This window comes from Staurois parvus, unplaced genomic scaffold, assembly GCF_062004578.1.
Source record: "Staurois parvus isolate SC_StPar_1 unplaced genomic scaffold, SC_StPar_1.0 ptg000543l, whole genome shotgun sequence".
Lineage (NCBI taxonomy): Eukaryota > Metazoa > Chordata > Amphibia > Anura > Ranidae > Staurois > Staurois parvus.
In genome coordinates this window covers 2,306,346-2,332,941 of record NW_028318339.1, presented here as the reverse complement: position 1 = coordinate 2,332,941, position 26,596 = coordinate 2,306,346, and the positions used below count along the sequence as shown (strand labels likewise).

Here is a 26,596-nt window from a genome sequence, read left to right as displayed (position 1 = left end):
GATCCCCCGCTCACTGTCAGAGAGAGGTGAGTGCATAGGAGCATCTTACATGCTACACCCTAAATATGGGTTCTCCTAAAGGTGAACTTATCCTTTAAGCCCAATATTGCATACTAGCAGACTCGGTCATCCATCCAAACCCTAAACATTTTTTCTTTTGTTTTTGAATTTTTTTCCCCACTACTTACCATAGAATTCAAGTCACGTGACCAACCCTGTCCTTCAAGGGAGAATATCACCAGCACACCAAGCATCACCAGTATAGGTCCAAAGGTTTTAATGAACGATCACATAGTTACAGCAAGGCAACGTTTCGGAGTCTCGCAGGACCCCTTCATCAGGCATGTTGCTTTAACTATGTGATTGTTCATTACAACTTTTGATCCCATATTGGTGATCCTCAGTGTGCTGGTGACATTTTCCCTTGCTGATTCTGTTCGGTTCCAGCCGATGGTCGCTGCAGCACCCACTTATACGCACAGCCATTTTTAACGCTGGAACGTGTGCGTTTGGATTGTACACTTTCAACCCTGATCTTCCACTCTTCTGTCAAGGAGCAAACTCTGGGAGAAATCAAACAGTGTACGCAAGACACAGAAATTGTACGTGTGCCACTAATGGGCAATTTTTCCCATCTTCCAAAGCTTGCACTTAGTGTTGAATGTGTCAAAATGGCACCTCCTATAGTTAAAAGGACTACAGGTCTGGTAATGACTGTCTGTGCTCAAAGGAAGGGTTTGAATGATTCTGGATGATGACCAAACCTAAACTGGAACAATGACTGGGGAGAAGAAGGGGAGTATGGCTGAAGTAAACTATGGGGGATCACGGGAAGGCGGAGGTGGGCTTCAAAACATTGTTCTGGGGATGCTAAATACAGATTTTGAGGTGGATTTAAAAATCAGAGTTATGTGACTCACTATCGCACATATCAGCCTTACCGAATCACATTTTTATTTTGAATAAAATTTTTTTTTTTTTTTTAAACGCAGCAAAAAGTTTGATACCCAGGTTTTGGAGGGAACAAGAAGGGCCTAAAATAAGGGACTGGATAGGAAGGGTGGATCAGATATATAGAATGGAGGAACTTTATCATATAGATGAAGATAAAATGGAGATCTTTCGCAAGAGATGGGAAAAATGGGAGGAGTTTAAGAGATTAAATCAATATATGGAAACTTAGAAAGAGAGACGGGAGGAAATATATAAAATATATAAACTAGGAAAAGAGGGATCGTAGAAATGAATTCTCAGGATTTCCAGGAGAGATGGACAACGCAGTGCGGAAGAGATAAGGGGAGGGGGGAGAGGTGGGGAGGGGGGTAGGAAGGGAGGGATGTGTATAGGATTGAGAAAAGTATAGTATAGTGTATTTGATTATGTATATGTATGTCAATAATACTATTTATAGACAAGATAGTATTTTTTCTTGTTCTTTTTTTTTTTAAAGTGTATGTAATTATTTAAAATGAAAATTAATAAAATATTTTAAAAAAAATCACTTTTGTAACCTGAATTAAAAGCTGCTACTATGCCATTTGACATAGATGTTGATTTACTAAAGGCAAATAGGTTGTACATTTTGCAAGGAAATTTTCTCTTAGCTTAGTGAAATGAGATGAAGCTTTGCTAACTTCATCATTCAATCACTTGCAAGCAAAAATACTGGGTTTTTTTTTATTTGTTCGTTTTTTTTTATTTCCCTTGCACGTGTTGGGGTATTCTTTCAAAGTGAATTTTCAGCACATTCACTAAGCTAAAAAAATTCCCTTGCAAATTGAACAGCCTATTGCCTTTAGTAAGTTAGTGCCATACATTGTAGGCAAATGTCATATGTTGTTTGTGAGCACTGTAGGTGTTTGGTTTTATTAGAGACTGCAAAGAATCTGTTAGTCAGTCAGGTAGATCCTGTCTGATGGACGTATCACATTAGCGTCTATAGATAGTTGCAGTTGTTGACAAGACAACGTTTTATTAGAAGCGGAGGTACTTTATCGTTTGCCTTGATGTTCTGAAGTCAGACCAGCATTGAGCGTTCTTGTATTCTGTTCCTTTTTCTTGACATTTAGTGCCATCTAGAGGTTGTATCACTTTACTAAATAGAACTTGCAATTTGGATTATTACAGTGGGTGTTAAAACATGTCACTGGTGCTAGAAATTAAAGGAAAAAAAAAGCAAGATTTCTTAGCTTTTGCGTTGGTTGCAAATACAGGGCACATGTGGCTTAAAAATAGTTCACTCACAGTGGTTACATTTTTAATATAGATATTAATTATTACTTTTTATTTTTCAATACAACACATTGGGGTTGATTTACTAAAACTGAAGAGTACAAAATCTGGTGCAGCTGAACATAGAAACCAATCAGCTTCCAGGTTTTATTGTCAAAGCTTAATTTAAAAACCTGAAGTTAGAAGCTGATTGGCTACCATGCACAGCTGCACCAGATTCTGAGTGCTCCAGTTTTAGTAAATCAACCCCGTTGCATGCTTTCTGAATGTTTCTCCATTCTTGCCTAGTGCAAGCATTTTACTTGCATGCAGTCTGTTTTCATGAATGTATGAGCTTATAGACAACTTTTTTTAAATTGTTATTATTATTATACAGGCTTTATATAGCACCAACAGTTTGTGCAGCGCTTTACAAAATGGAAGGCAGACATTACAGTTACAATACAATTTGGTAGAAGAGGAAAAAGAGGGCCCTGCTCCTTAGAGCTTACAATCTAGGAGGATGGGTTGAGCGATACAAAAGGTAATAGCTGTGGGGATGGGCTGATGGATGAAATAAAAGGCAGTTTACTGGTTAGAAGAAGGATAAGCTTCATTAAAGAGAGAGGTTATCAGGGATCGTCTAAAGGTGGATAGATTAGGAGATAGCCGAACAGAATGGGGTAGGGAGTTCCATAGGATGGGAGAAGCTCGGGAGAAGTCCTGGAGGCAAGCTTGGGAGGAGGTGACACGGAAATTAGACAGCAGGAGGTCTTGGGAGGATCAAAGAGAGTGATTTTGTTCATATTTTGAGACCAGGTTGGTGATGTACTGTAGCTGGGGTCAAAGTTGTGGATGGCTTTGTAACTTATTTTATTAGTGTTCAGGTGATGCATTACAGGATAAATTCATCTTTGGTGACATTTTACACCTGTATTTAGGGTATAACACATAACATGTTCCTGTTGAGCACCCCCCACTCACCCCCCATCACTCTTCCTCACCCACTGCCACCATGGCCGATGTACTTGCCGTTTGAATGAGCTGTGAGTGTGCCGATCAGCATAGTTCATTCATTCTTCCTCTTGCTTTGCAACAGCCTGTACAGGGTTCCAGGCACAAAACTAGAGGAATCCTACAGGAGCCTAAAATGCACCCACAATCTTCTGATCGCGGGTGCAATGCTCTGCAGGCTCCAAAAATAATAATAAAAGATGCACATTTTTTTTATCTGCAAAATCATGTTTAGGTATTATTTTTTTAAGGTGAACTTAAGAAGATAACCAATTATCCTTCCCAGTTTCTTATATTATTAAATACATTTCATAAATATTACACATGTAGTCCTTTGGATTTGTTAGGAGCCACAACCCCTAAATGTAGCCCTGATTCTTTTAATCTTAATAATAATAATAATGAATGCACATTTTGTACCTGCAAAATCATGTGCATTTATGATTTTTTTTTTTAGGTGAACTTTGCCTTTAAAGAAGAGCTCCAAGTAACCTTAAAGCTTCATTAAAAAAAAAAAAATACTAATAATAAACGTATTGTACTTCCCTGTTGTGTACAATGGTTTTGAGCAGCTCCAATCTTCTTCTGGGGCCCTCGCCAGTACTCCAGGCTCCTCCTCTTCGGCAGGTGCCCCCCATAGAAATCCCTTCTATTGGGACACTCATGCAGGCTAGCTTCCAAGCTGCCCTGTCTGTGTCTATTGACGCTCCCTTGTCACAGCATTTGATTGATGGTGATTGTCAGACAGGGAGCCAATGGCTATCAATCTGTCCAGTGAGGAGGGAAACAGCGGCAAGAGCCGCTGCCCACGTGCACATCGCTGGGCTCAGGTAAGTAAAGGGGGGGTTGCTGGGGGGATCCTGAAGCACAGAAGGTTTTTTTTTACCTTAATGCATAGAATGCATTAAGGTTAAAAAAAGCCTTACTGCTTTGGAACCACTTTAAATAATTTTATATTTCTTAGTTTGTCAGTGAAGTGCCTGGAAGCATACAAAAGAAATTGTGTGTGACAGAAAACGTTTTTAGGTGTTACATGAAAAAACACTTAAACCCATTCTTTTATATGTGAATCATTCCAGCTCATCTACCAGCAAAGAGAACACATGTAAAGGGATATTGGGGATACTTTCTTTGTTATACCTCCATACAGAAAGGCTTGTACCTTGCAAACAATTTAGAAGTGAAGGCTTGAACTAAAAAAACTGTTGATGATTCAAGTGCAGCTTTTAGGAAAGTAAGTGAAAGGGGAAAAAAAAGTCAAAGGTAATATTAGCAAACTTGCTTGCGTTACCTGCATTGATGATACAAGTACATAACTTAAAAATTGGCAAGTGAAAAAGAAAAACGTCAAAGGTAATATTTGCAAATTAGCTTGCATTATTGTATATACTGTACCAGGGGTAGGCAAGCTTTTGAACAGTGTGCCGAAAAATGTTTCCTAAGAAATTAAGAGTGCCAGCTATGTAAAAAAGAAATGTCAACTTTACACATTCAATCAGGAAAAGGAATTTTTACAGAGTAAATGCTGTAAACTATTCATAATAGTAAGATAACATGGTGCTTTCAAGGATGGTAAATGGTAGCACCCCTGTTCCAGAACACATGTGCAGAACACGTGCTGTGAGGCAATATGGTAAAGTTGAAATTAATATGTCAACCAAGGACTTTTGCGAAATATACAGTTGGAAATGAAGTGTGAGTAGATAGTGGCAACCCTAATCAAGTTCTCAGATCAAACCCAATCTCTGCATCTTTAGACCCTAAATCAGCCCTCATTCCTGCATCTTCACACCTCAGATCACCCCAATTCCTGCACCCTTTACACCTCAGATCACCCCAATTCCTGTTTCTCCAGGCCTCAGATCACCCCAATTCCTGCAACTCCAGGCCTCAGATCATCCCATTTCCTGCACCTTCACATTTCAGCTCACACCAATGTTTGCACCTTTACCTGCCAGATTACCCCAATCCTGTACCTTCACACCTCCGACCAGTCCCAATTCTTGCAGCTCCAGGCCTCAGATCAGCCCCAATTCCTGCACCACCATCCCAATTTCTGCACTTTCACACCTCAGCTCACCCCAATTCCTGCAACTTCACACCCCAGTCCCCAGTGACAATTCCTGTGCCTTCAGCCCCAATTCCTGAACCCCCAGAACTCTGATTATAATTTCTGCACCTTCACACCTCAGATCACCCCAATTCCTGCACCTCTAAGCCCCAGATCAGCCCCAATTTGTGCACCTTCACACCTCAGATCACCCCAGTCCCTGAACCTTTACACCTGAGATCACCCAAATTTCTGCACCTTCACAGCTGAGATCAGGCTCAGTTTCTGCACTTTCACACCTCAGGTGAGTCCCAATATCTGCACCTTCACACCTCAGGTTACTCCAGTTCGTGCACCTCCGGACCTCACTTCACCCCAATTTCTGAATTTTTACAACTCAGATCATCCACATTTCCTCCTTCAGGTCTCAGATTAGTCCCAATTCCAGCATTTTGACACCTCAGATCACGCAAATACCTGCATCTTTTCCCCTCTGATGATCTCCAATTCCTGCACCCTTACAGCTCATATCGCCCCAATTCCTGCACCTTCACACTTCAGCTCACCCCAAATCCTGCACCTTTACACTTCAAATCAGCCCATTCCCTGCAACTCCAGGCCTCAGATCAGCCCCAATTTCTGCACCTTCATACCTCAGCTCACCCCAATTCCTGCAACTTCACACCCATTCTCCAGTGACAATTCTTGTGCCTTTAGGCCTCAGTTCAGTCCCAGTTCCTGCTCCTTCAGGCCTCAGATCACCCCAATTTCTGCACCTCCAAGCCTGGGATCAGCCCCAATTCCTGCACCTTCACACCTCAGATCAACTCCAATTCCTGCACTTTTACACCTCAGTCCCAATTTCTGTTCCTTGAGGCAAATACCTACACCTTTTACACCTCTGCTTATGACCAATTCCTGCATCCTTACAGCTCATATCACCCTAATTACTGCACCTTCACACTTCAGCTCACCCCAAATCCTGCACTTTCACACATCAAATCAACTCCATTCCTGCACCTTCACACCTCTGATCACCTAATTAATGCACTTTCAGATCTAAGCTCACCCCAGTTCCTGCACTTTCACACCCCAGATCAGCCCCAATTTCTGCTCCTTCAGGTCTCAAATCAGCCCCAATTCCTGCTCCTTCTGGCATAAATGGACCAAGCCATTTCCACACAGATGCTCTAGAAATGAACACCAGCCAATGCTCTAGTTAAGACATCCCTGCCTGTACTATGCAGTAGAATTGGAGAATTGAGTCCCAATTTCTGCAGTTTCTAATTCCTTTCTCTAAGGTGTTGTTTACCAATATCTGTTCTGATGTTGCAGTTCCCAATAGAAGTTCTAAAGTAGTAGTTACCAAACCTTGTTTTAAAGTAGTAGTTCTTTCTATTTGGACGCCATGGTGAATGGCAGTGGCAGGAATCTGCTTATTCTTGCTGCTTTTTTTGACACATGTGAACTGCTAGCCGCAGCCACTGAGCCTGTACAGTACACTTTCTTTTATGACAAGTTGCCAGTGGCCATAGCTATTTGTGGCTGTTCACAAAACCGGCGATTACTTGTGGTGATTGCTGCTGAATGTACACAACGTGTGAGTTCAGCAGCCATCACCACAGATAATCACTGTGTGAACAGTCCAGAATAGCTGCAGTACCCAGTAACCTGTCATTATAGTGTACTGTAAGGGCTGTAGCTAACTGCTCACCATGCCTAATGCCCATGTGAATGAAGTCTAAATTAGCCATTCCAAATAGCTGTTATGTCAGAACAGCCTTTAAAACCCTTCTCCCTCCACATTAAATCCTTCTTTGCATTGAGTTACTCATAAAAAATTGACATGGAAGATAAACCTCTCTTGCTTTATCTCCCTTCAAGCTGAGCCAAGCGAATGGATGCTGAGGGATAAAAATGTTTGGAGGGAGGGCAGGTACGCCAATAGTAAAAGCCTGGCCTTGAGTTGGCACAGGCTAAAAGAGTGCTGTACCACAGAAGAGGAGAAATACTGAATATAATTACCCTTTCAAGGTAAGCACAAGCAGCCTGGGGAATCCGATTCTACACAGCTTCAGTGTGGAGAGAGCAACTCAGGAACCGACACCAATGGGAATAGAGGTGGGTGGGCACCAGCCACACTGCTTCCTCTGTATGCAGCCATTGGCCAGCTTTATTGTTTGGGAGGTACAGTTGCAAGAAAAAGTATGTGAACCCCTTGGGATTACGTGGAGTTTTGCATGAATTGGGCATAAAATGTGCTCTGAACGTCATCTAAGTCACAACAATAGAAGAACACAGTCTGCTGAACATAATACTACACAAACATTAGATGTTGCCATGGTTTAATTGCACATAACATGTAAACATTCACAGTGCAGGGAGGAAAAAGTATATGAACCTTTGGACTTAATAACTGGTTGACCCTCCTTTGGTAGCAATAGCCTCAACCAAACGTTTCCTGTAGTTGCAGATCACACCTGCACAATGATCTGGAGTAATTTTGGACCACTCCTCTTCACAAAACTGTTTCAGTGTAGCAATATTCGTGGGATGCCTGGTGTGAATCGCTCTCTTAAGGTCATGCCACAGCATTTCAATCGGGTTGAGGTCAGGACTCTGACTGGGCCACTCCAGAAGGCGTATTCTGTGCTGTTGCAGCCATTGTTTTGTTGAATTACTTGTATGCTTTGGGTCATTGTCCTGTTGCATCACCCATCCTCTGCGGAGCTTCAGTTGGCGGACAGATGGTCGTACGTTTTCCTGCAGAATGTCTTGATAAACTCTGGAATTCATTTTCCCATCAATGACAACAATCCATCCAGGCCCTGAGGCAGCAAAGCAGCCCCAAACCATGATGCTCCCTCCGCCATGTTTTACAGTGGGGTTGAGGTTTTGATGTTGGTGTGCTGTGCCTTTTTTTCTCCACACATAGTGTTGTGTGTTCTTCCCAAACAACTCAACCTTGGTTTCATCTGTCTACAGTATATTTTGCCAGTAGTACTGTGGAACATCCAGGTGCTCTTTTGCAAACTTCAAACGTGCTGCAATATTCTTTTTGGACAGCAATGGCTTCCTCCGTGGTTTCCTCCCATGTACTCCATTCTTGTTTAATGTTTTCATTATTGTAGATGTGTCAACAAAAATGTTAGCATGTGCCAGAGATTTCTGTGGGTTTTTAGCTGACACTCTGGGATTCTTCTTTACCTCATGCAGCATTCTGCGCTGTGCTCTTACAGTCATTTTTACAGGACGACCACGCCTAGGGAGAGTAGCAACAGTGCTAAACTTTCTCCATTTGTAGACAGTCTGTCTTACCGTGGACACATGAACATCAAGGCTTGTGGAGATACTTTTGTAACCCTTTCCAGCTTCATGCAAGTCAACAATTCTTGATCGTAGCTCTTTTCTGTGAGGCATGGTTCACATCAGACAGTGCTTCTTGAAACCAGTAAACCCAAAACAGGTGTGTGTTTTTTAAGGGCAGGACAGCTGTCAGCAACACATCCAATATCATCACACTGATTGGAGTCAAGATTGACTCACTCCTGGCTCCAATTAGCTCTGGGAGAAGTCATTAAACTAGGGCCTCACATACTTTTTCCTCCCTGCACTGTAAATGTTTACATGTTATGTGCAATTAAACCATGGCAACATCTAATGTTTGTGTAGTATTATGTTCAGCAGACTGTGTTCTTCTATTGTTGTGACTTAGATGACGTTCAGAGCACATTTTATGCCCAATTCATGCAAAACTCCACGTAATCCCAAGGGGTTCACATACTTTTTCTTGCAACTGTAGGTCTACCTTTGTATACACATGAGATCGCAATAGTGTTTTGTAAGTATGTTCCATTCTATAATGTGAGGAAATGCCTATATATGGGTATATTACAGTAATTCATCTCTACTTGTACGTTTATTACATTGCAAAAGTAAAGCACAGTTATATGATATAAAATGCAGTGACTTAAAGGTATAAATCCTGAGATTTATAGTTAAAATATTTGTTGAGCATGAATAAATCTTTTGATATTTGCTGGCGTGACCTAAAATTGACAGGTTTATTTAAGGGATGACTGATCTTACAAGTATTCTAATGTCCCAAAATATACATGTAATGATTAGAAATTGAAAATTATTCCCTGTAGGATTGTTTATTGAATCAAACTGCTTGATCAAAGTCTTTTTGATAATTACAAGCAGATGATCATGTTGGGTGAAATCCAAATCCTAAATTAAGACACTTCTCCAAGTCAGTATTGTGCTTTTGTCTAACCAGATGTTGAACAAGCCCACCTTTAATGGACTTGGATGTGTGCGCATGAGCTTAGTATAACAAAGAGCATTGAAGTCTTCTCTCTTGTGAATTTAGTTTCATATTACCAAGGATGCCATAATGTATATCATCCCAAGGATGGCCCTGCAAAAGCCTAAAACCTTGACCACTGGATATAAGGATATAACTGGTAGGAGAATGTAAGGAATTTCCAGAAATATTTTTCTAATAAATATAAGGCTGCCTACACACACAATCATTACTGACAGTCATTAGAGTTAAGGTAGAGATAAAGTGCCATGATTATCTCGGCAAACAGCTTGGATAATTTAAGTTTGTTTCATCTAGTATCATTTTCATCTTTTTTTCAAAATTAGCGAAAAACCTCCAACAGTGATTGGAGACTCTGACTGAAAAAGGACTGCGTGATTAATACTGTACATTCAATTTCTGTAAAGTATACTATGACCTTTACAGAATGGGAAAAAGTGGGAAAAAAACACCTTCCTGTCCTGATCCCTAACTTTAAAGTGAACCTGAGCCCAAAGAAGTGAAAATTAGTATGCTCTAGGGAACATCTAACAATGTTAACTGTGCCTAAATAAACCTCTCTGGATTCTTCTTAAATATTCCCCCACCATTTGTATTGGGAACAACTTTGACAAGGGGAAGCAAAGCCTTATTTCTCTGCCAAGAAGGCTGCCCCCACAGAAAATACAGTGCGGAACTAAGTCAATAAGAGGGAAAAGACCAGCTGCAGGGTCCATATAGGCAATACTGATGACGCGTTCTGTGCCCTCAGCTTGACTTTTTTGGGCACAGCTTTCAGTGTTCAAATCCTCTTTAGTCCAGCTCCTTGGCTGTTTTGCTGCTCCAGTGGCATCAGTAGTTTGAGTCACTGGCCTGAAACAAGCATACACCTAAAGACTTTCGACTTCATTTGCTGTAGGCTTGGTTAGTAACTCAAAAAGTATTGATGCTTGAGGGCCAGACAGTTTCCTGGCAACCAGCATTTTCAAAATAAGAAATGTAATCATCTCTCCAATCGACTGTAACGCTGATCAAACAAGAATTTTCCAACAAGTCTGTTCATTGGAAGTTGATCATTAGTTTGACTCCCCATGAATGGGAACAGCCATAGATAGATCGAAATTCGACAGGTCCCTGTTGAACTGCCTGAATTTAGATCCATCTATTGCCAGCTTTAGAGTAGCCTCAAAAGTCCATACCTAAAACTTAAAGCTGTAAAACCATAACCTAACTTTTGCCTACCCTCTTCCATAGTCATAAAAAATCATGCTCAGACAGTCGAATTGTACATGATTAAGTGATTCTTTTTTTTTTTTTTTGCAAGCGGGTCAACTGAATATCTAATATCTGTGACCAGAGGAAATGCACTGGCCAGCTGCATTGGGTGTAATCTCTTGTCTCCAGGCATTGTTATTTTCCCTATCCAACATCAGAGTGCCTCATACACACGGCAATTATTTGCCAGCTGCAGCCAGATTCCAGTGGATTCTTCTGGCTGGATTTACAGGTGGATACTGATAGTTGTGGTCTCTCAGCATGTACAAAGCAATGACAGGCTGACAGCTGTCTGTTCATGTAATTGCACATGGAACGATTACCTGTGGATGGGGACAGTTGATAACCCCTGGATGCAAACAGTTTGTTTCCAGAGGCGATCATATGTTGCTAACTGCGCCTGTCATTGCTTTGTACAGGCTGAGCAATCCACTGGATTCTTGCCACAACTGGCATGTAAATGTAGTGTAAATAAGGTCTGTTATCAGTCATCTGATGGTAGCCAGATTGTGCATGTACATCATCTGTCCTCGAAAACTCTGGGCAGCTTTGCAGCGGCCCATCAGATAGATTTGCTTTATCACAGATGCAAATTCATTCATTTCTAACACAATATAGATTTTTCATTTTTATTTTATTAAAAATATTTGGATTTAAAGAAAATGTAAAATTTAAACATTTTTTTTCAATTAAAGTAAATTTAATTTAATTAAAAGAAACACAATTCTAAATTTTGATTTGTCAGTGTCTAATGTTGTATTGGTTTTAAAGAACAGTTTAGAAGAATATCGATGTATGTATCAAGTTACCAAAGATTAAAGGGTTAATTACAGTGCTGCCTTCCTTTTATCAGAATCCCACCAAGCTAGCAAGTTAGTCAGGATACCCTGTTTACAAGACAATAGTCAGACTTTTCAAGATAATTACAGATTGTTTGAAGTACATTGTAGCTGAAACCTGATTTATCCTGGCATTTAGGATAGACATTTTCCGCTTTTTGGATTAATGTAAACAAACATTTCACTTAATACCATATGGGAGGGAGGATCTATCTTTGAACTGTGTCCATAGTTCCCAACTGCATCCTTGTTGGATCATTACTTCATTTTTACCCAAATCCCTCTGCCTCCTTTTCTATCCTTTTTAGATCAAATGTATACCTCTTTATACATGTCCTACCAGAATCCCCTACCTTTAGAGTACATGCATTGCATTCACACACACATTAACGTGCATTGTATTAAAAGGTAACTCCACTTTCGTAGGAAAAAAATGAGCTAAAAAAAAAGTAATAATAATATAGCGTATACAGTTGTGACTCAAGGCATATTGTAATTGAATGTTATTAACAAATTAGCTTTCCTTTTCAATTTGTAATGCTGTACTTTTCTGTAAAATGCAATGCAATATGGCTATATGGAGGCTTTCTGTAAACTGATGGTGTACAGAATGCCCCCCTGAAAATGTCATTACCTGCTTCAGTCATTGGTTTATTGAATTTCCCAGAAGACTGCTTTAGGATACAAATCAGATTTTTGGCAACCCTTGCATCAAAAATGTTATTTTGGTGAGATACTCCCAAAGGGAATTCACTTCTAAAGAGATGCAGACCCTTCCAATTTCCTCATTAGAGCCCTGCAGGTGCAGCAGCTGACTGATAATTATAAAACCAATCCTATTAGAGTCACTCTGCACATGGACACAGACAAACAAACAATGATTTCCTCAGAATAACAAAAGCTTATCTGCAACAAAGTTTGTTAAAATCCCAGTTCATGTGGGTATACCAGGGGTGTGGAATTTTTTTTAAAAACTACTTGTCCAAGGGACAAAATGGGGATCCTAGTCTACTTGTCCTTCATGTCAATCTACTTGTCCTGATAAATAAATAATAAAGAAAAATTGCCAGGATTGAAAATGTGAAGGGTTGATGCTTTTTTTATTAGGCAGAGGTGCTTTTAGGATTGTCTTTACTTTTTTGCTGGAAAATTTCTTAGAATCCACAAACATTATGTATTTTTTTTTTTACAGTGAAGGCCATAGAGAATACATTTTTATGTCACTAGGTATTTGCACAGCAGTTTTTCAAATCATTTTTTTTCTTTTAAATACACATTTTTGAATTTTAATGCAAAAAAACACAATACACATCCCAATTTTTTGGGTAAAATATAGAAGATGATGTTACGCCGAGTAAATAGATGCCAAACATGCTTCACTTTAAAATGGCACAAGCCCGTGCAACAGCAACAAACAACATAAATGTTACTATCCATAGGCGACACTTTAAAAGCCTTTACAGGTTACCACTTTGGATTTACACACACAGGGTGTCTTGTATTGGAATTACTGGCCATGATCTGACATTTGCGGTGATACATGTATGGGATGATTGCTGTTTGCGTGCACGCAGGACCAACTTGTGCATTCGTCTCTGTGTATTAGAATAGGGGTTGCTTAGCATTTTTTTAAAAAAATGTATGTTTATACTGTCGCTTCCATTTTTTTTTCACTGTTATTGCTGTCACATGGAAAGCAAACATCCCTTGTGACAGCAATAGCCAGTGACAAGCACTCTTTATGGAGAGATCTGGGGTCAATGCTTTTCATTTTTAAAAATGTCGCCGTTTACATCCGGGGAAACCGGAAGTGATATATGCTCCTCACTTCCTGTTTCCAATATTAGAGGTGGACAGAGTGGTCCTGGTCTTTGTCCGCCTCTATAATCAGCCGGCAGAAGCACCAGCTGGTCGATCGCGTATCCCAGTGGGACAGGACTAGGGTTGTCACCTTTTCTTAAAGCTAAACTTGAATACTTTAGTGGCACAGGGCAATTTTTGTTTTGTATACACTTTAGGGCTGTAAAAGAACTGGGACACCTTTTGGATGCTCCAAGGAGGCGGTGTCAGTAGGGCAGTGGCAGGCTGCAGTAGGACATTAAAGCAGCTCATTCAAGTGAATGGGGACTTCCAGCATTCATGTGTGATGCATGCAGTTGGGGGCGCTGCTGTGGGGATTAAACAAGTGGTGAGGAGGGGACATAACACCTCACTGCCTGTCAAGTGCCCTGTGAAGAGCAATCTGAATGTGGATTGCTCTTCAGAGGGAACCGTGTGTAAATGTGCCCCAAGGCTGTTTAGCTATTCCAGTATTTTTTGTGCAAGCAGCAGGGAACTGGGGACAGGAACAGGACTACTGCTGAGTAACCTCTTGTCTGCTGCGATTACAAAAGCCAGGGGAAGGAACAGGACTATTTAACCCCTGGTCTCAAGTGCTTACCTCTTGTAGTTCTCTGCACCATTCAAGGTTTATGCAGTGATTCCTGACCTCCACTAACCCTTATTCAGTCTTGACCGTCCGTTCACTGCTATACCACTCCTCTGGGGTATGGGATTGCCAGGAACCGCAGCACAAGGATTGGGCAGCCGCTGCCCGAAAATCATAAAATAGTCCCGGCAGAGTAATCCTTGTGCTGTGGTTCCCGGCAATTCTATACCCCGGCGGAGTGGTATAGAAGTAAAGGTCGGGACTGCTGCACAAGGATTAGACCGCTGTGTCTGACAAACATTAGTCCTGTTCTTCCTCTGGCCCCTAGCTGAGCAAATGGAGCCCAGAGCCACAGTCCCTAGGTGGGACAGCCCATAATCATGGGAGAGAGGGGGTCGTCTGCCAGCTCTAGACCCTTCTGCTTGCCCGCAACAGGGCTAACTGTGGGAAAGAAACCTCTTGCCTGTGGTCGGAACTACATGTCCCAGGCGTCGGGCGATAGGAATTAAACTTTCCTGTATACAATAGAAGGGGTGGTATATTACAGAATATAGCATTGGAACCTCAGGGCATCATCTCGTATGCCTAGGACAAGTAATAGGTAATTGGAAGTGGGACTTTAAATTTGTCCCCGAGGTTCATGCAAATATATCAGAACACCAAAGAATACGTATATAAAATTAAAGACTTTTTTAATAAATTTACAGATAAAAATATTTTTACATATATGACATCTTTTCAAGAAATTGGGTACATTGAGTGCATAGGTCAATGCGTTTCGTGGGTATAGCCGCTTATTCAGGACCCAAGAATTTTTACTTTATAATGTACAAATAGATAAATGTATAAAATTCTTCTACAATAGAAAAGAAAGACATTGGTAAAGAACAAATATATCAAAACCATATAATTTACACATGTATTAACAAAGAATCCTGTCTGCATGGGGTAGGGTGACCAGTGAGGTTCAAATACCGTATTTGCCGGCGTATAAGACGACTTTTTGACCCTTGAAAATCTTCTCAAAAGTCGGGGGTCGTCTTATACGCCGGTACACATGTTTAGGGGGGCTGCGGCATTAATTACAGGGGTTTGCAGGGGCTGATGTCTCTTACCTGGATCCAGTCCCACGACGATCCGGTCCAGGAAGCGCGGCGTCTCCTTCAGTTCGGCCACTGGATGTTCGTGCGGCTGCTCGGCTCCGCCTCCTCACCGGTGATTGGCCGCCAGAACTGTAGCTCAGGAAAGGCACACAGGCGGCCAATCACCGACGAGGGGGCGGAGCCGAGCGGCCCCGCGAAAATTGAGTGCCGGAGCAGCAGGTAAGTGTTCTGTGTAGAGGTGCTGCTGCAACCACATATGCTGGCTGCAGCAGCACCATACGAGAACAGGGTCAGCAAGTCTCAGTGGGAGGAATAGTGCCCCATCATTGGTGTCACTGATACCAATGATGGGGCACTATTCCTCCCACTGACACCAACGATGGGGCACTATTCCTCCCCCCCACTGACACCAATGATGGGGCACTATTCCCCCCCCCCCCACTGACACCAACGATGGGGCACTATTCCACCCCCCACTGACACCAATGATGGGGCACTATTCCACCCCTCACTGACACCAATGATGGGACACCATTCCTCCCACTGACATCAATGATGGGGCACTATTCCTCCCACTGACACCAATGATGGGGCACTATTCCTGCCACTGATACCAATGATGGGGCACCATTCCTGCCACTGATACCAATGATGGGGCACCTATTCCCCCCACTGATACCAATGATGGGGCACTATTCCTCCCACTGACACCAATGATGGGGCACTATTCCTCCCACTGACACCAATGATGGGGCACTGTTCCTCCCACTGACACCAATGATGGAGCACTATTCCTCCACTGATACTAATGATAGGGCACTATTCCTGCCACTAATGCCAATGATGGGGCACTATTCCTGCCACTAATACCAATGATGGGGCACTATTCCTCCCACTGACACCAATGATGGGGCACTATTCCTGCCACTAATACCAATGATGGGGCACTATTCCTCCCACTGACACCAATGATGGGGCACTATTCCTCCCACTGACATCAATGATGGGGCACTATTCCTCCCACTGGTGTGCATTGGAAGAGGGGTAGTCTTATACAGCGAGTATAGCCCAAACACTACATTTTAGCAGGAAAAGTAGGGGGGTCGTCTTATACGCCCAGTCGTCTTATACGCCGGCAAATACGGTATATATATATATATATATATATATAATATATTATATAATAAATCAAATGACAAAATATGACATGAACATCTTACCCAAAGGCCTATATGAATAGACGATCAAAAGAAAAACTCAAGATGAAGATGGGATGATGGTGTCACTTTGTGCTTGCCGGCCTAAGGGAGTCACCCATAACACATCAGGGCTAAAGGATTAAACAAATACTAGGAAAAGAATTAGACAGTGACCTCCATAAAGAGAAAAAAAAGCTATAAATTGATATGTATGTATGCATACCTCATATATATTGATAGAAATTAGATGAGCATAGATGAATAACCAACGTGGTCCACCGAAGGTGTACACAGAGATCCTTAGTAGCTTTCAACACCAATATCTAGGAAAGTTAGGGATGTGACCCATAATATAAAGATACTATCTACTGAAAGGCAGAAAATCTGCAGATAAAAAGCCCCCATAGTAGAATAAAGGTCACAAAGTAGAGCTCTCGGAAGAAAGGAAAAAGGGTATCTATCCACTAGGTAGTAGCCAAACTTATTTACCCAGAGTAGTAATAAGAGGTGGCTATGATCCAAGAATAGAACACATCTTCCCCTTGGGGGCCCACAGTAGTAGTAAGAGGTAACTATAATCCAAGTGGAAAAGGAATGCCTGATGGTGGATGGAATCCAGTCTGTATAACTACAAAAAACCGATACTATAATGATATCATACACCATAAACAAATCTGGACAGACATGAGTAACACCATAAGTATGGCCTCATTACCTCTTTCTGGAAACACACATCAGGCCACCAGTAGGTTACACATATAGCCAGAGGAAAGGAACAAACAACACAAGGCCTCAGGTATATACAGTATAGGGAAATGACTCCAGGGGTCGCCCAAACGCTGCAGACAGGCCCCAAATGGGGAGCTTGTGTCCGCGACGTGTCTGAGGGCCGCTCCCCGGCATGTGATCCACACCAGGTTCCAAGATAGCATCGTAAGGTGCAGTGCACATGACCAGAAGTAGCGCAGGCATGATGCAACCTCATGGCCCGTTATGCTGTCAAAGAGAACACAGGGAACATTATAATTGAAGAGAAAGCTTCCTACCTGAAATACAAGGGACCACCTAAAAGCGATCCATACCAAACGCCCCCATGTGGGCAGATAAAGAATAAAATAGGCCAGGTTAAAACTGAAACAATCTATTTGGAGAATAAAATAAACAGAGAAACTTATAATAAAGCAAGATAGCAAGGGGGGACTTGGGCCGGCAGCACAATAAAGACACTGAAGACTGGATCCCAAAGCCGTGCAGTAGGATTAACAGAAACCCAATGTAAGTCAAATAACAAAAAAAACCCACAAAAATATAACAAAAAACCATCAAATAACGAATTCATAATTGCTTGGCCTATTTATTGCAGCACAACACACATTAGCACTGTGCCATTCATTACAACACACATCTGCCGGCAAGGTACATTAGGGTGCAGTTCAGAAAGAATGGTGAATGTAGTATGCATTGCCATAATGACAACATAAAATTTGGGATTTTTCTTAGCCAGTCAAGGTGTCACCAGGACATATAAAAAAAATACCTGATAGGATCTTTAGCCCCTCGCCGCTTTATCCACAGCAAGAAAAAAATAGTTTCTGTGCCCAAGGGCTAATAATGCACTAGTCTATTCACACCTAAGGGATTTGTTAGCTATTGTTGCATCTACTATATTGTTTTATACTATTTGTAAAATGCTTTGAGATCTTAAGAAGAAAACTGCTATGAAAATTCAATTATTGTGATATCAAGCTCATAACATAAGATGACCTATCTTAGGTCTGGCACGTTAAGATGAAAAAGAATCTCTCTTTCTCATCTTGAAAATTGACAGAAGGTGGCAATTTATCATAGCTGTAAATATTTTTGGTTTTTAGACATTCAGAATCTGGAAAAATTACTACGAGAAGCCATTGTCACCGGTCAGCCACGCAACCATCGAGCCTGGAAGAAAATACTGATCCTTGTGGAAGGCATTTACAGGTAAGGAGATAACATACTGAGGAGTGCATTTTAACTTAACATGACTGATATCGTAATAAAGAAATCAAGACACATACATTTTTGTGAAAGTTTTCAAAGCATACATATGGGCATAGAAAATGTGCCAGATTGACACTTCATTGTCACTATGATTTTTTTTACACTGTACTCGTGTTTTTCTTGACTAAGCCAATGCAGAGAAAAAAAATACTCTGATATTTGTTTATAAACAAAGCCATGTGATCACCATATCATAGTTTACAAAATGATCACCTGTTTAAAAACCACTCTGATTGGTTCCTGATCTTTAATGGAGATCCGGAGCAGTTATTGACAGTGTAAGTCTCAGAGGTAGTGGCAACCACAGCTGTGTCATCCTAGCAGTAAATGGGAATGCAGATTAACATTATCATTGAACTGCAGTTTCACAGCCCCCTGGTCACCCACCCAAACGGGACAGTACACATGCTGTGGCCACAATACTGCGATTCATGTCCACACCAATTTTAACTTGGGATGCAGAGTTTGACCAGCAGCACCACTTGTCAAAGTCACCCATTGAGTTCAACTGGGCTGCGCCACAACTGCTTGCACTGCAGTGCAGTTGTGCAGCATTACAGCATGCCCTCTGAAAGCATTCTAAATAATGATCGCTCTCCAGAGTGTACCGCAAGTCTGAAACAGCCCTTATGGAAAGGAAAAATTCTGCAAATAACTATTTAGATTACTTGATATTTCTGTGCATTTACCTGTAATTGTTTTTACATTACTGATTTCTGAAGTGGGGAAGATGGTAAAGAAAGGGGCCAGCTTTGATTTGTAAGCAGCCTCTGATTTTAATCATGAGATTTAGAGATTTCCTTGTACTTTATCTGGAACATATTGAATCAATAGTGCATCCTGTTCAGCCTCTCAATTATATCCATCAGTCAGGTTGTCTAAGTGCTGGGATCTGCTGACATTTCAAGAGTTTCTCAAGGCTGTGACTCTACCAGTGACTCCAGCAGCAGCATCTGAAGTGTTATCTGCAGCAGACGAAACTCATAGACTGACCTTTATCTAAACACCTGTCAGTCAATTCTAGCACATTATTACTGCACTGACCTGCTGGTTCTGAGCAGTCTGGACATCCCCTCTCTAATCAGATTAAATGCTAAATAAACATCATTTGGCAAAGCAGAGAGAAACTTCAAGTCTTCCAAATCCTTTGATCATCTACAGATTCAGCAGACCACCAAAGTCTTAATGCTAAATATTGCTGTCTATTATATGGCACCCAGGCTTCTGCACAGCTGCTGTTTTCTTAAGAACTGCCAAATCCCTGTAATGAATGCAGTGGACACCGTTCCCTCCTTGGCTTGCTGACTCTATGCATCTTTCATCTTTTAGAAATGTTTTAGAAAATAGTATAAATCTTGGCCATTTATTCAGTGCTATTGGGCCTCTAATATCCAGCTGAATTATCGAGGATAATTTATAATAGTGAGTGAAGGTGGCTGATTAATAAAGGTAATTAGGATTATGTACTTTTAGTAGAAAGCGGTCTACTTTTAGCCCAAAGGGACAATCCTTAATAGCTGCCCATGGAATACCATTGGTTACAAGTTTATACTAACTTAAAAAGTCATTAGGCTATGAAAGGCACTAGGCTCCACCCATCATTGTCTTCTTTAAGGGAAACCTGCTATGAAAGAAGTATGAAGACTACCATTGATAAAAGCGAACACTCAGTACACTGCTTTAGTAAATCAATCCCATATGTCAGCTGAGATGCCTGCAGTGCTGTTCAGTCATTTTTGCTTGGCTATCCCTCTCCCAATTCATATCTAATGCAAGCCATACATGGATCGAAATTCAGCCGGTTCAGCAGGGACCAACCGAGATTTGATTCATGTATGGGCCACTGATTGTACCCAAGTCGATTCACCAATCAGCTTGGGTACAACCAGCCTGTTGAATTTTTCTAAATGTGATCTTCGCCAGCGGCTATAGCTACTAGCAGTAAAAATTGTGTTAAGTGTGCTCTATGTCCTGTGAAGTCTCCCTTCACTCCCCGCCCCCCCAGGTGGTTGAACACAATAACACAGCTGGAGGCATTCCCCCCATCAACACTGGCTGTGTTGATGAGGGAATCCAGCGATTTTCTTTTCGAATCATCTATGGACTGCCTAACAGTCTGCTCAGACTGCTGGATAGCACTCAAATTAGGTCAATCTTGTCGGCTACTGAATTCAGTACCTGGTCTACAGATGGCCACTAGAGGGAAATGCCACAATATATTATGAAAATATAGGATAGAAAGATCACATTGCAATTATTTTCCCATAACTGTTAAATAACTCAAAATGCATACTGGATAAAACAACACTTTGGTTCATCTAAACCAGTTATTCTTAACCAGGGTTTATCCAGAGGTTGCTACGGATTCCTTGAGCTGTGGCTGATTGACGCATCATCAGATGGTTCTAGGTCCAATGACAGTTAGCAGAGTTAGTTGCATGACTATTACATTTTATGTGTTTGTAGGGTGGCCACCATTGTAAGGGATATTCTTCTGAATGATTATTTGGTTTTAGCATTAGCAGGGGTTCCCTGAGATTCTTATTCAAGGGTTCCTAGATGATGTCCTATAGTTCCACTAGAAGAATGTAGAAGAATGTCCAGTAATGCAGCCTCCAGGGGTTCACTTCAAATGGTAAATGAATAGCGCCATCCTTGGCAGCCTCCCCTGTGTACCCCCTACTGTAACAATAATGGCCTCATACAGCACATATATTCACCTCTCTTGGGGATGGGAGGTGACTGCATTAATTCAACTTTACAAGTCAAAAGAAACATCATGAATGTCTATTCTGACTGAAGCCAGTAGTACAAAATGCCTATGTGGCAGATTTGTTCATTTTTGTGGGAAGTGCATTCACTACAGTTTGACTTTTATTTTGAGGTCACAGAAGAGTCTTATAACTGTATGAAAGTACAAAGCAGCAGACTACATGATTTAATATAAGCCATGGAAATGTCTAGGTGGTCTTAAAAGAATGTATTTTCTACAATGGTACCATATTATTTCCTACCATACCAGCTGGTTACGATGGGTAAGAAGGATGCTTTTCTTAAATTCTTTTAGTATTTGGAAATTGGTTTTAAGGTTTTCTTCCAATGTGCCAGCCAAAAAACATTGTTGAAGCTCTGCATCTATTCTTGGCCAAGTGGTCCTCTTTCTGGTAGAGCATGATTGACAGTTTTTTTGGCATCACGACCCAAGTATGTTTTCACATGGTCTGATACTGGCACAGTTATTAAAGCTTAGAGGAAACTGGGTGTCTTTATCAACAGTTCTAGGAAGTGCAGTCTGCCAGTGCTGGAGTTGTTATTTCCACAGTAATACATCTGGTCCTTGTAATGTTCTTCTCCTATTTTTTTTTCCTCGTATTATATGCTAAAACCGCTTAATATAAATAACTACCCATGACGGATACTGGTCAGAGGTTGTCAGCAACAGGAAACACTACAATGTTCCCAATTTGTTACTGATCAATATATATCAATCAGAAGAAGAAGAAGTCCTTCACAATTGAATCTGTCTGGGTGTTAGTTGACAAACTTTAATAATATTTGCTTATGCCAGTCCCACACTTTCTTTTTTTCTTTTGGTCAGTCAGGAGCATATAATGTAAATGATTAAGAGCATTGCTTTGATCTGCCAAGACAGCAAGAATTTGGTTTGATCTGTGTTGTCTGGTTTTATTTAAGACCATTTTAATGCAGAACACATGAGGCCACATCTTAGGCAGTAAGCATTTATAATAATACTAAATAGGAAGAACCGGATCAATGATGTTGCAAGGTTTCTTTAAAAAAAAAGATGGCAATTTCAGAAGACAAATTGTGGATGTATTCAGGATAAATATTTGGTGAAATAGTTCTTGAACTCCTAAACCCACATGCAGTACCTCCTATACTCACAGGTCAAACCCATTGTCCCCTTATGCTATAACTCAAACATTGCTCTTCATGCCAGAGTCACATACAACCTTGGGAAGAGTTGTAGATTTAACAATGCAACCCACTGTGCTACTGCTCTGATTTACATACACAGTACATGCATAGAATTGCCTAAGCATGCCCTACAGGAAAACTGTGCTTAGAGAAATACTGTATGTACATAAATACTTGGACTGGTCACACATGGGCAACTTTTGCTACAGTGATTGTCATCAGTGTTCAGCCAACTACTAATTGCTACACATAGGCAATAATGAAGTGCAGTATGTAGAAGTAATCAATCATCCCAATTTGGAGCATTTTGCTACTAATAGCAATCTCTACCACTTGCTATACTTTATTCTTGTCTGTGTGTAGCTTAACGATCACAGACACTAATCGCCCTACCAAAAATCATCTGTCCAGCCTTAGATCTCATCTGTATTTGATGTGGTGATTATTTTTTCCTTGCACCAGATCAACATCAGTCACCTTAAGGGTACATACGCTGTGTGCACAATTATTAGGCAAGTTGTTTTTTTTGAGGATTCATTTCTTTATTGAACAATTACAGAGCTCTTGGTCAATCTAAAATGTTCATAAACCTCAAACCTGAATATTTAAGAAAGTAAAAGTGAGATTTTGGCTTTCTTAGGAGAATATCTATGTGTGCACAATAATTGGGCAACTATTAGTGTGCAGAAGTATTATGCAACTAGTGGGGGAAAGAAAATTTTCCCATCTCACTTGTTTACTTTCATATGTTAAAGTGAGAATAATAATAATTAACTCAAAATTTACAAATAAACATTTTTGACATTTAATAAATCAGTGACCAATATAGCCACCCTTCTTTTCAATAACAGTCATAAGCTTTCCATTCATGGAGTCTGTCAGTTTCTTGATCTGTTGACAATAAACTTTTTGTGCAGCAGCAACCACAGTCTCCCAGACACTGTTCAGAGAGGTGTACTATTTTCCATCATTGTAAATCTCCTGTTTAATAAGCGCCCACAAATTCTCAATAGTGTTTAGGTTAGGTAAGGAAGGGGGCCGTGTCATTATTACTTCATCTTTAAGAACTTTACTGGCTAGCCATGCAGTGAAGTACTTTGATACATGCGATGGGGCATTGTCCTGCATAAATATAATGGACTTTTTGAAAGATGCAGACATTTTCCTGTACCACTGCTTAAAGAAATTGTCATCTAAAAACTGGCAGTAGGTTTGGGAGTTGATTCTGAGTCCATCTTCAACCTAAAAAGGTCCAACTAGCTCATCTTTAATAATACCAGCCCATACCAGTACCCCACCTCCACCTTGCTGGTGTCTGAGTCGAAGTGGAGCTCTATACCCATTACTGATCCAGCCACGAGCATGTCCATCTGGTCTGTCAAGAGTCACTCTCATCTTATCAGTCCATAAAACCTTTGAAAAACCTGTCTTCAGATATTTCTTGGTTCAGTCTTGACATTTCAGTTTGTCTTGTTCAGTGGTGGTCGAGTTTCAACTTTTCTTACCTTTGCCATGTATCTGAGTTCTGAACACCTTGTACTTCTGGGCACTCCAGTTAGGCTGTAGTTCTGGAATATGACAGCACTGGAGGATAATGGATTCCTGGTAGATTCTTCTCAAATCTTTGGGAGTTAATTTGCATCTTTTTTTTTCTCAACACATTTCTTGCAACCCTGTTGACTATTTGCAACAAAACATTTGATGGTTCTGTGATCACTCCCCAATATCTTATCAGTTTCAACAGTGCTGCATCCCTCTCTGAAAGACTTTTTACAATTTTGACTTTTCAGAGTCTTTTAAATCTTTTTTTTTGGCCCATTTTGCCTGAGGAAAAGAAGCTGCCAAATAATTATGCACATCTTGATATAGGGTGTTGATCTCCTTATGCCACACCCTACCTCATTACACAAATACACATCACCTGATATGCTTAAATTCATTAAACATTCAAGTTTATAAAGCTTGGAGTTGGACAATATGCATAAAAATAATGATATGGTCAAAATACTCGCCTAATAATTGTTCACACAATATAGACAACAATAGCATGTTGTGTCTATGTTTCCTGTTCACACTGCAACAGAGCCCCTGGGTGCTGAGCAGTGCGGTGCAGAAAAATGCATACAGTATCAATTATACATCATACATACTTTCCACCCCGCTCCTCTATTCATAGAAACAGAACTGTAGCTTCTATGAATGAAACACAATCTATGAATGGAAGGAAAGACCGTTCAATCATCTGTCCATCTTCCATTCATAGATCGTGTTTCATTCATAGAAGCTATAGCATTGTTTCTGTGAATGGCAGGGGCAGGAGGAAAGGACAGACATAGTGGGGCACTCTTGACAAGTGGCTGTCACAGCTCCCTCAGGTCTAGTAACCCCCACTGCACCAGAAGGTAGGGGAGCATCAAAGGAGGAAGATTTCAAGTAATGCATAACCCAGCAGCACAAGGGAAACATCAGATTAATCATAAGTAATGTCCTTTTGTGCTTTTTTTAAATTTTTTTTTTACTAAATTAAAACTTTAAGCCTAAATGATTGTGCAGATGCAAACAAACATTGAGGGGAATGCACAAAGAGGTTGATTTACTACACACAAGTAAAGTTGAGAAACTTCACAAAATAAATTGTGTGAATATTTATTATATCTAGTTATGTGAACCGCAAACTCCCTTATTTTATCTGCACATAATTGGATAAATTAAGTGAATATTCTCACAATTTATTGAGGAAAGATTCTTAACTTCTTTAATAAATCAGCTCAAATATGTCACTAAAAACATTGGGAGCTCTAGTATATCACAAACAATAGTTGGGATTGGGTAAAGTGATGTTCCCTGTCCCTTAAAGTGAAGGGTATCATTGGATATTTACTGAACATGATTAATATACATTGGTCATTTATTGTAATGCTATTTTTCTGTCTTGCTCGTTCTAGCATGGAAGGGTCTATTGTTCGTCTGCCGGAAATTGTGGCGTTGAAGAAGAAATACAAGGCTTACTTATATTTGGATGAAGCACATAGTATTGGGGCAGTGGGACCTACAGGACGAGGAGTGGTAGAATATTTTGGGATGAACCCTGCAGACATTGATATAATGATGGGAACGTTTACTAAAAGTTTTGGAGCCATTGGTGGATACATTGCTGGGAAAAGGGTAAGTATATATTGTGGGAGAAGCCAGATGACTTTATTAAAATTCTCAAACAGGAGAATATTTATCAAAACTGGATTAGACACAGAATTTGAAGCAGTTGCATGGCAACCAACAAGCTTCTTTCAGTCATTTTCAAAGCTTATCTGAACAAGCTGAAGATATAGACCAATTGGTTGCCATCCATACCTGCTCCTGATTCTGGTTGCTACAACTTTAATAAATTCCTTCATGGGACTGAGATTGACCTTCGTCGTCACTTTTGCAGCATTTGTTTTCCTATTCTGGGTCACAATCCTGCGCAATGTCCTTTTGTCTGTTTCAGTCAGTTGACTATGTCGACCACGCTTATGCTTATCAGATTGTTTTCCCAGAAACTGTATATGCCGTCGTAACCTTTGGTATTGTACCTCGCTACATGGCAAATAAATTGGCACCTTCAGTCACAAAGGCAGCAGCTCAACAATTTGCCCTCTTTGTAGCTCAGTAACCTCTGACATGACTCTGTATTACAAGCAGCGCATGCAGTGAATGATGAAAGTGAGGCTTCCCACCTGTTAGCTAGGTGTCTCATCACATAGCGGAAGCAAAGGAGTGTTACATCACTTCCGCTTTCAATGCGAAACATGTTGTCACTTTCACACCTGCAAATCATGTAGCTTTTCCATTTGTTCACCTGTGAACAAGTAGTCTTTGTAGTTTATTTTTTTAATTCTATATTGAGTATCATGTGATTCTTTTAGACTTCTTTATGAAGTGCATAATAAAGTTGGAAATATGTTTAAATTTACATCCCTTGGCACCCTCCTAGAAAGTCCCTCATTTATTACCTTGTAGTCCTTTGTTGGTTTGGGATGATAGCACTCTAGGTTCTTTGCCTAGTGTCACTCTGCCTCCATCCCTTCTCTCTAAACTATTGTATAAAAAACTGTTGCATATCTGTTCTGAGCAGAAGTACAACATTGTGCTTACTATAGAAACTGGTAACTTTTCAGATCTGCTATTAGGCCTATGTTACACCTGTGTTAAC

At 40.7% G+C, this 26,596-nt stretch overlaps 1 protein-coding gene across 1 annotated transcript in view; it reads left to right on the top strand.

The window, feature by feature from the left end:
• The window catches only part of LOC149451366 (serine palmitoyltransferase 3-like), a 187,866-nt gene that overhangs the window by 105,885 nt on the left and 55,385 nt on the right, over positions 1–26,596 (top strand). Inside the window, exons 7-8 of the mRNA XM_089690790.1 lie at positions 18,300–18,405; positions 25,350–25,569. Coding sequence (XP_089546916.1) covers positions 18,300–18,405; positions 25,350–25,569 — 326 coding nt within the window. The remainder of the gene's footprint in view (positions 1–18,299; positions 18,406–25,349; positions 25,570–26,596) is intronic.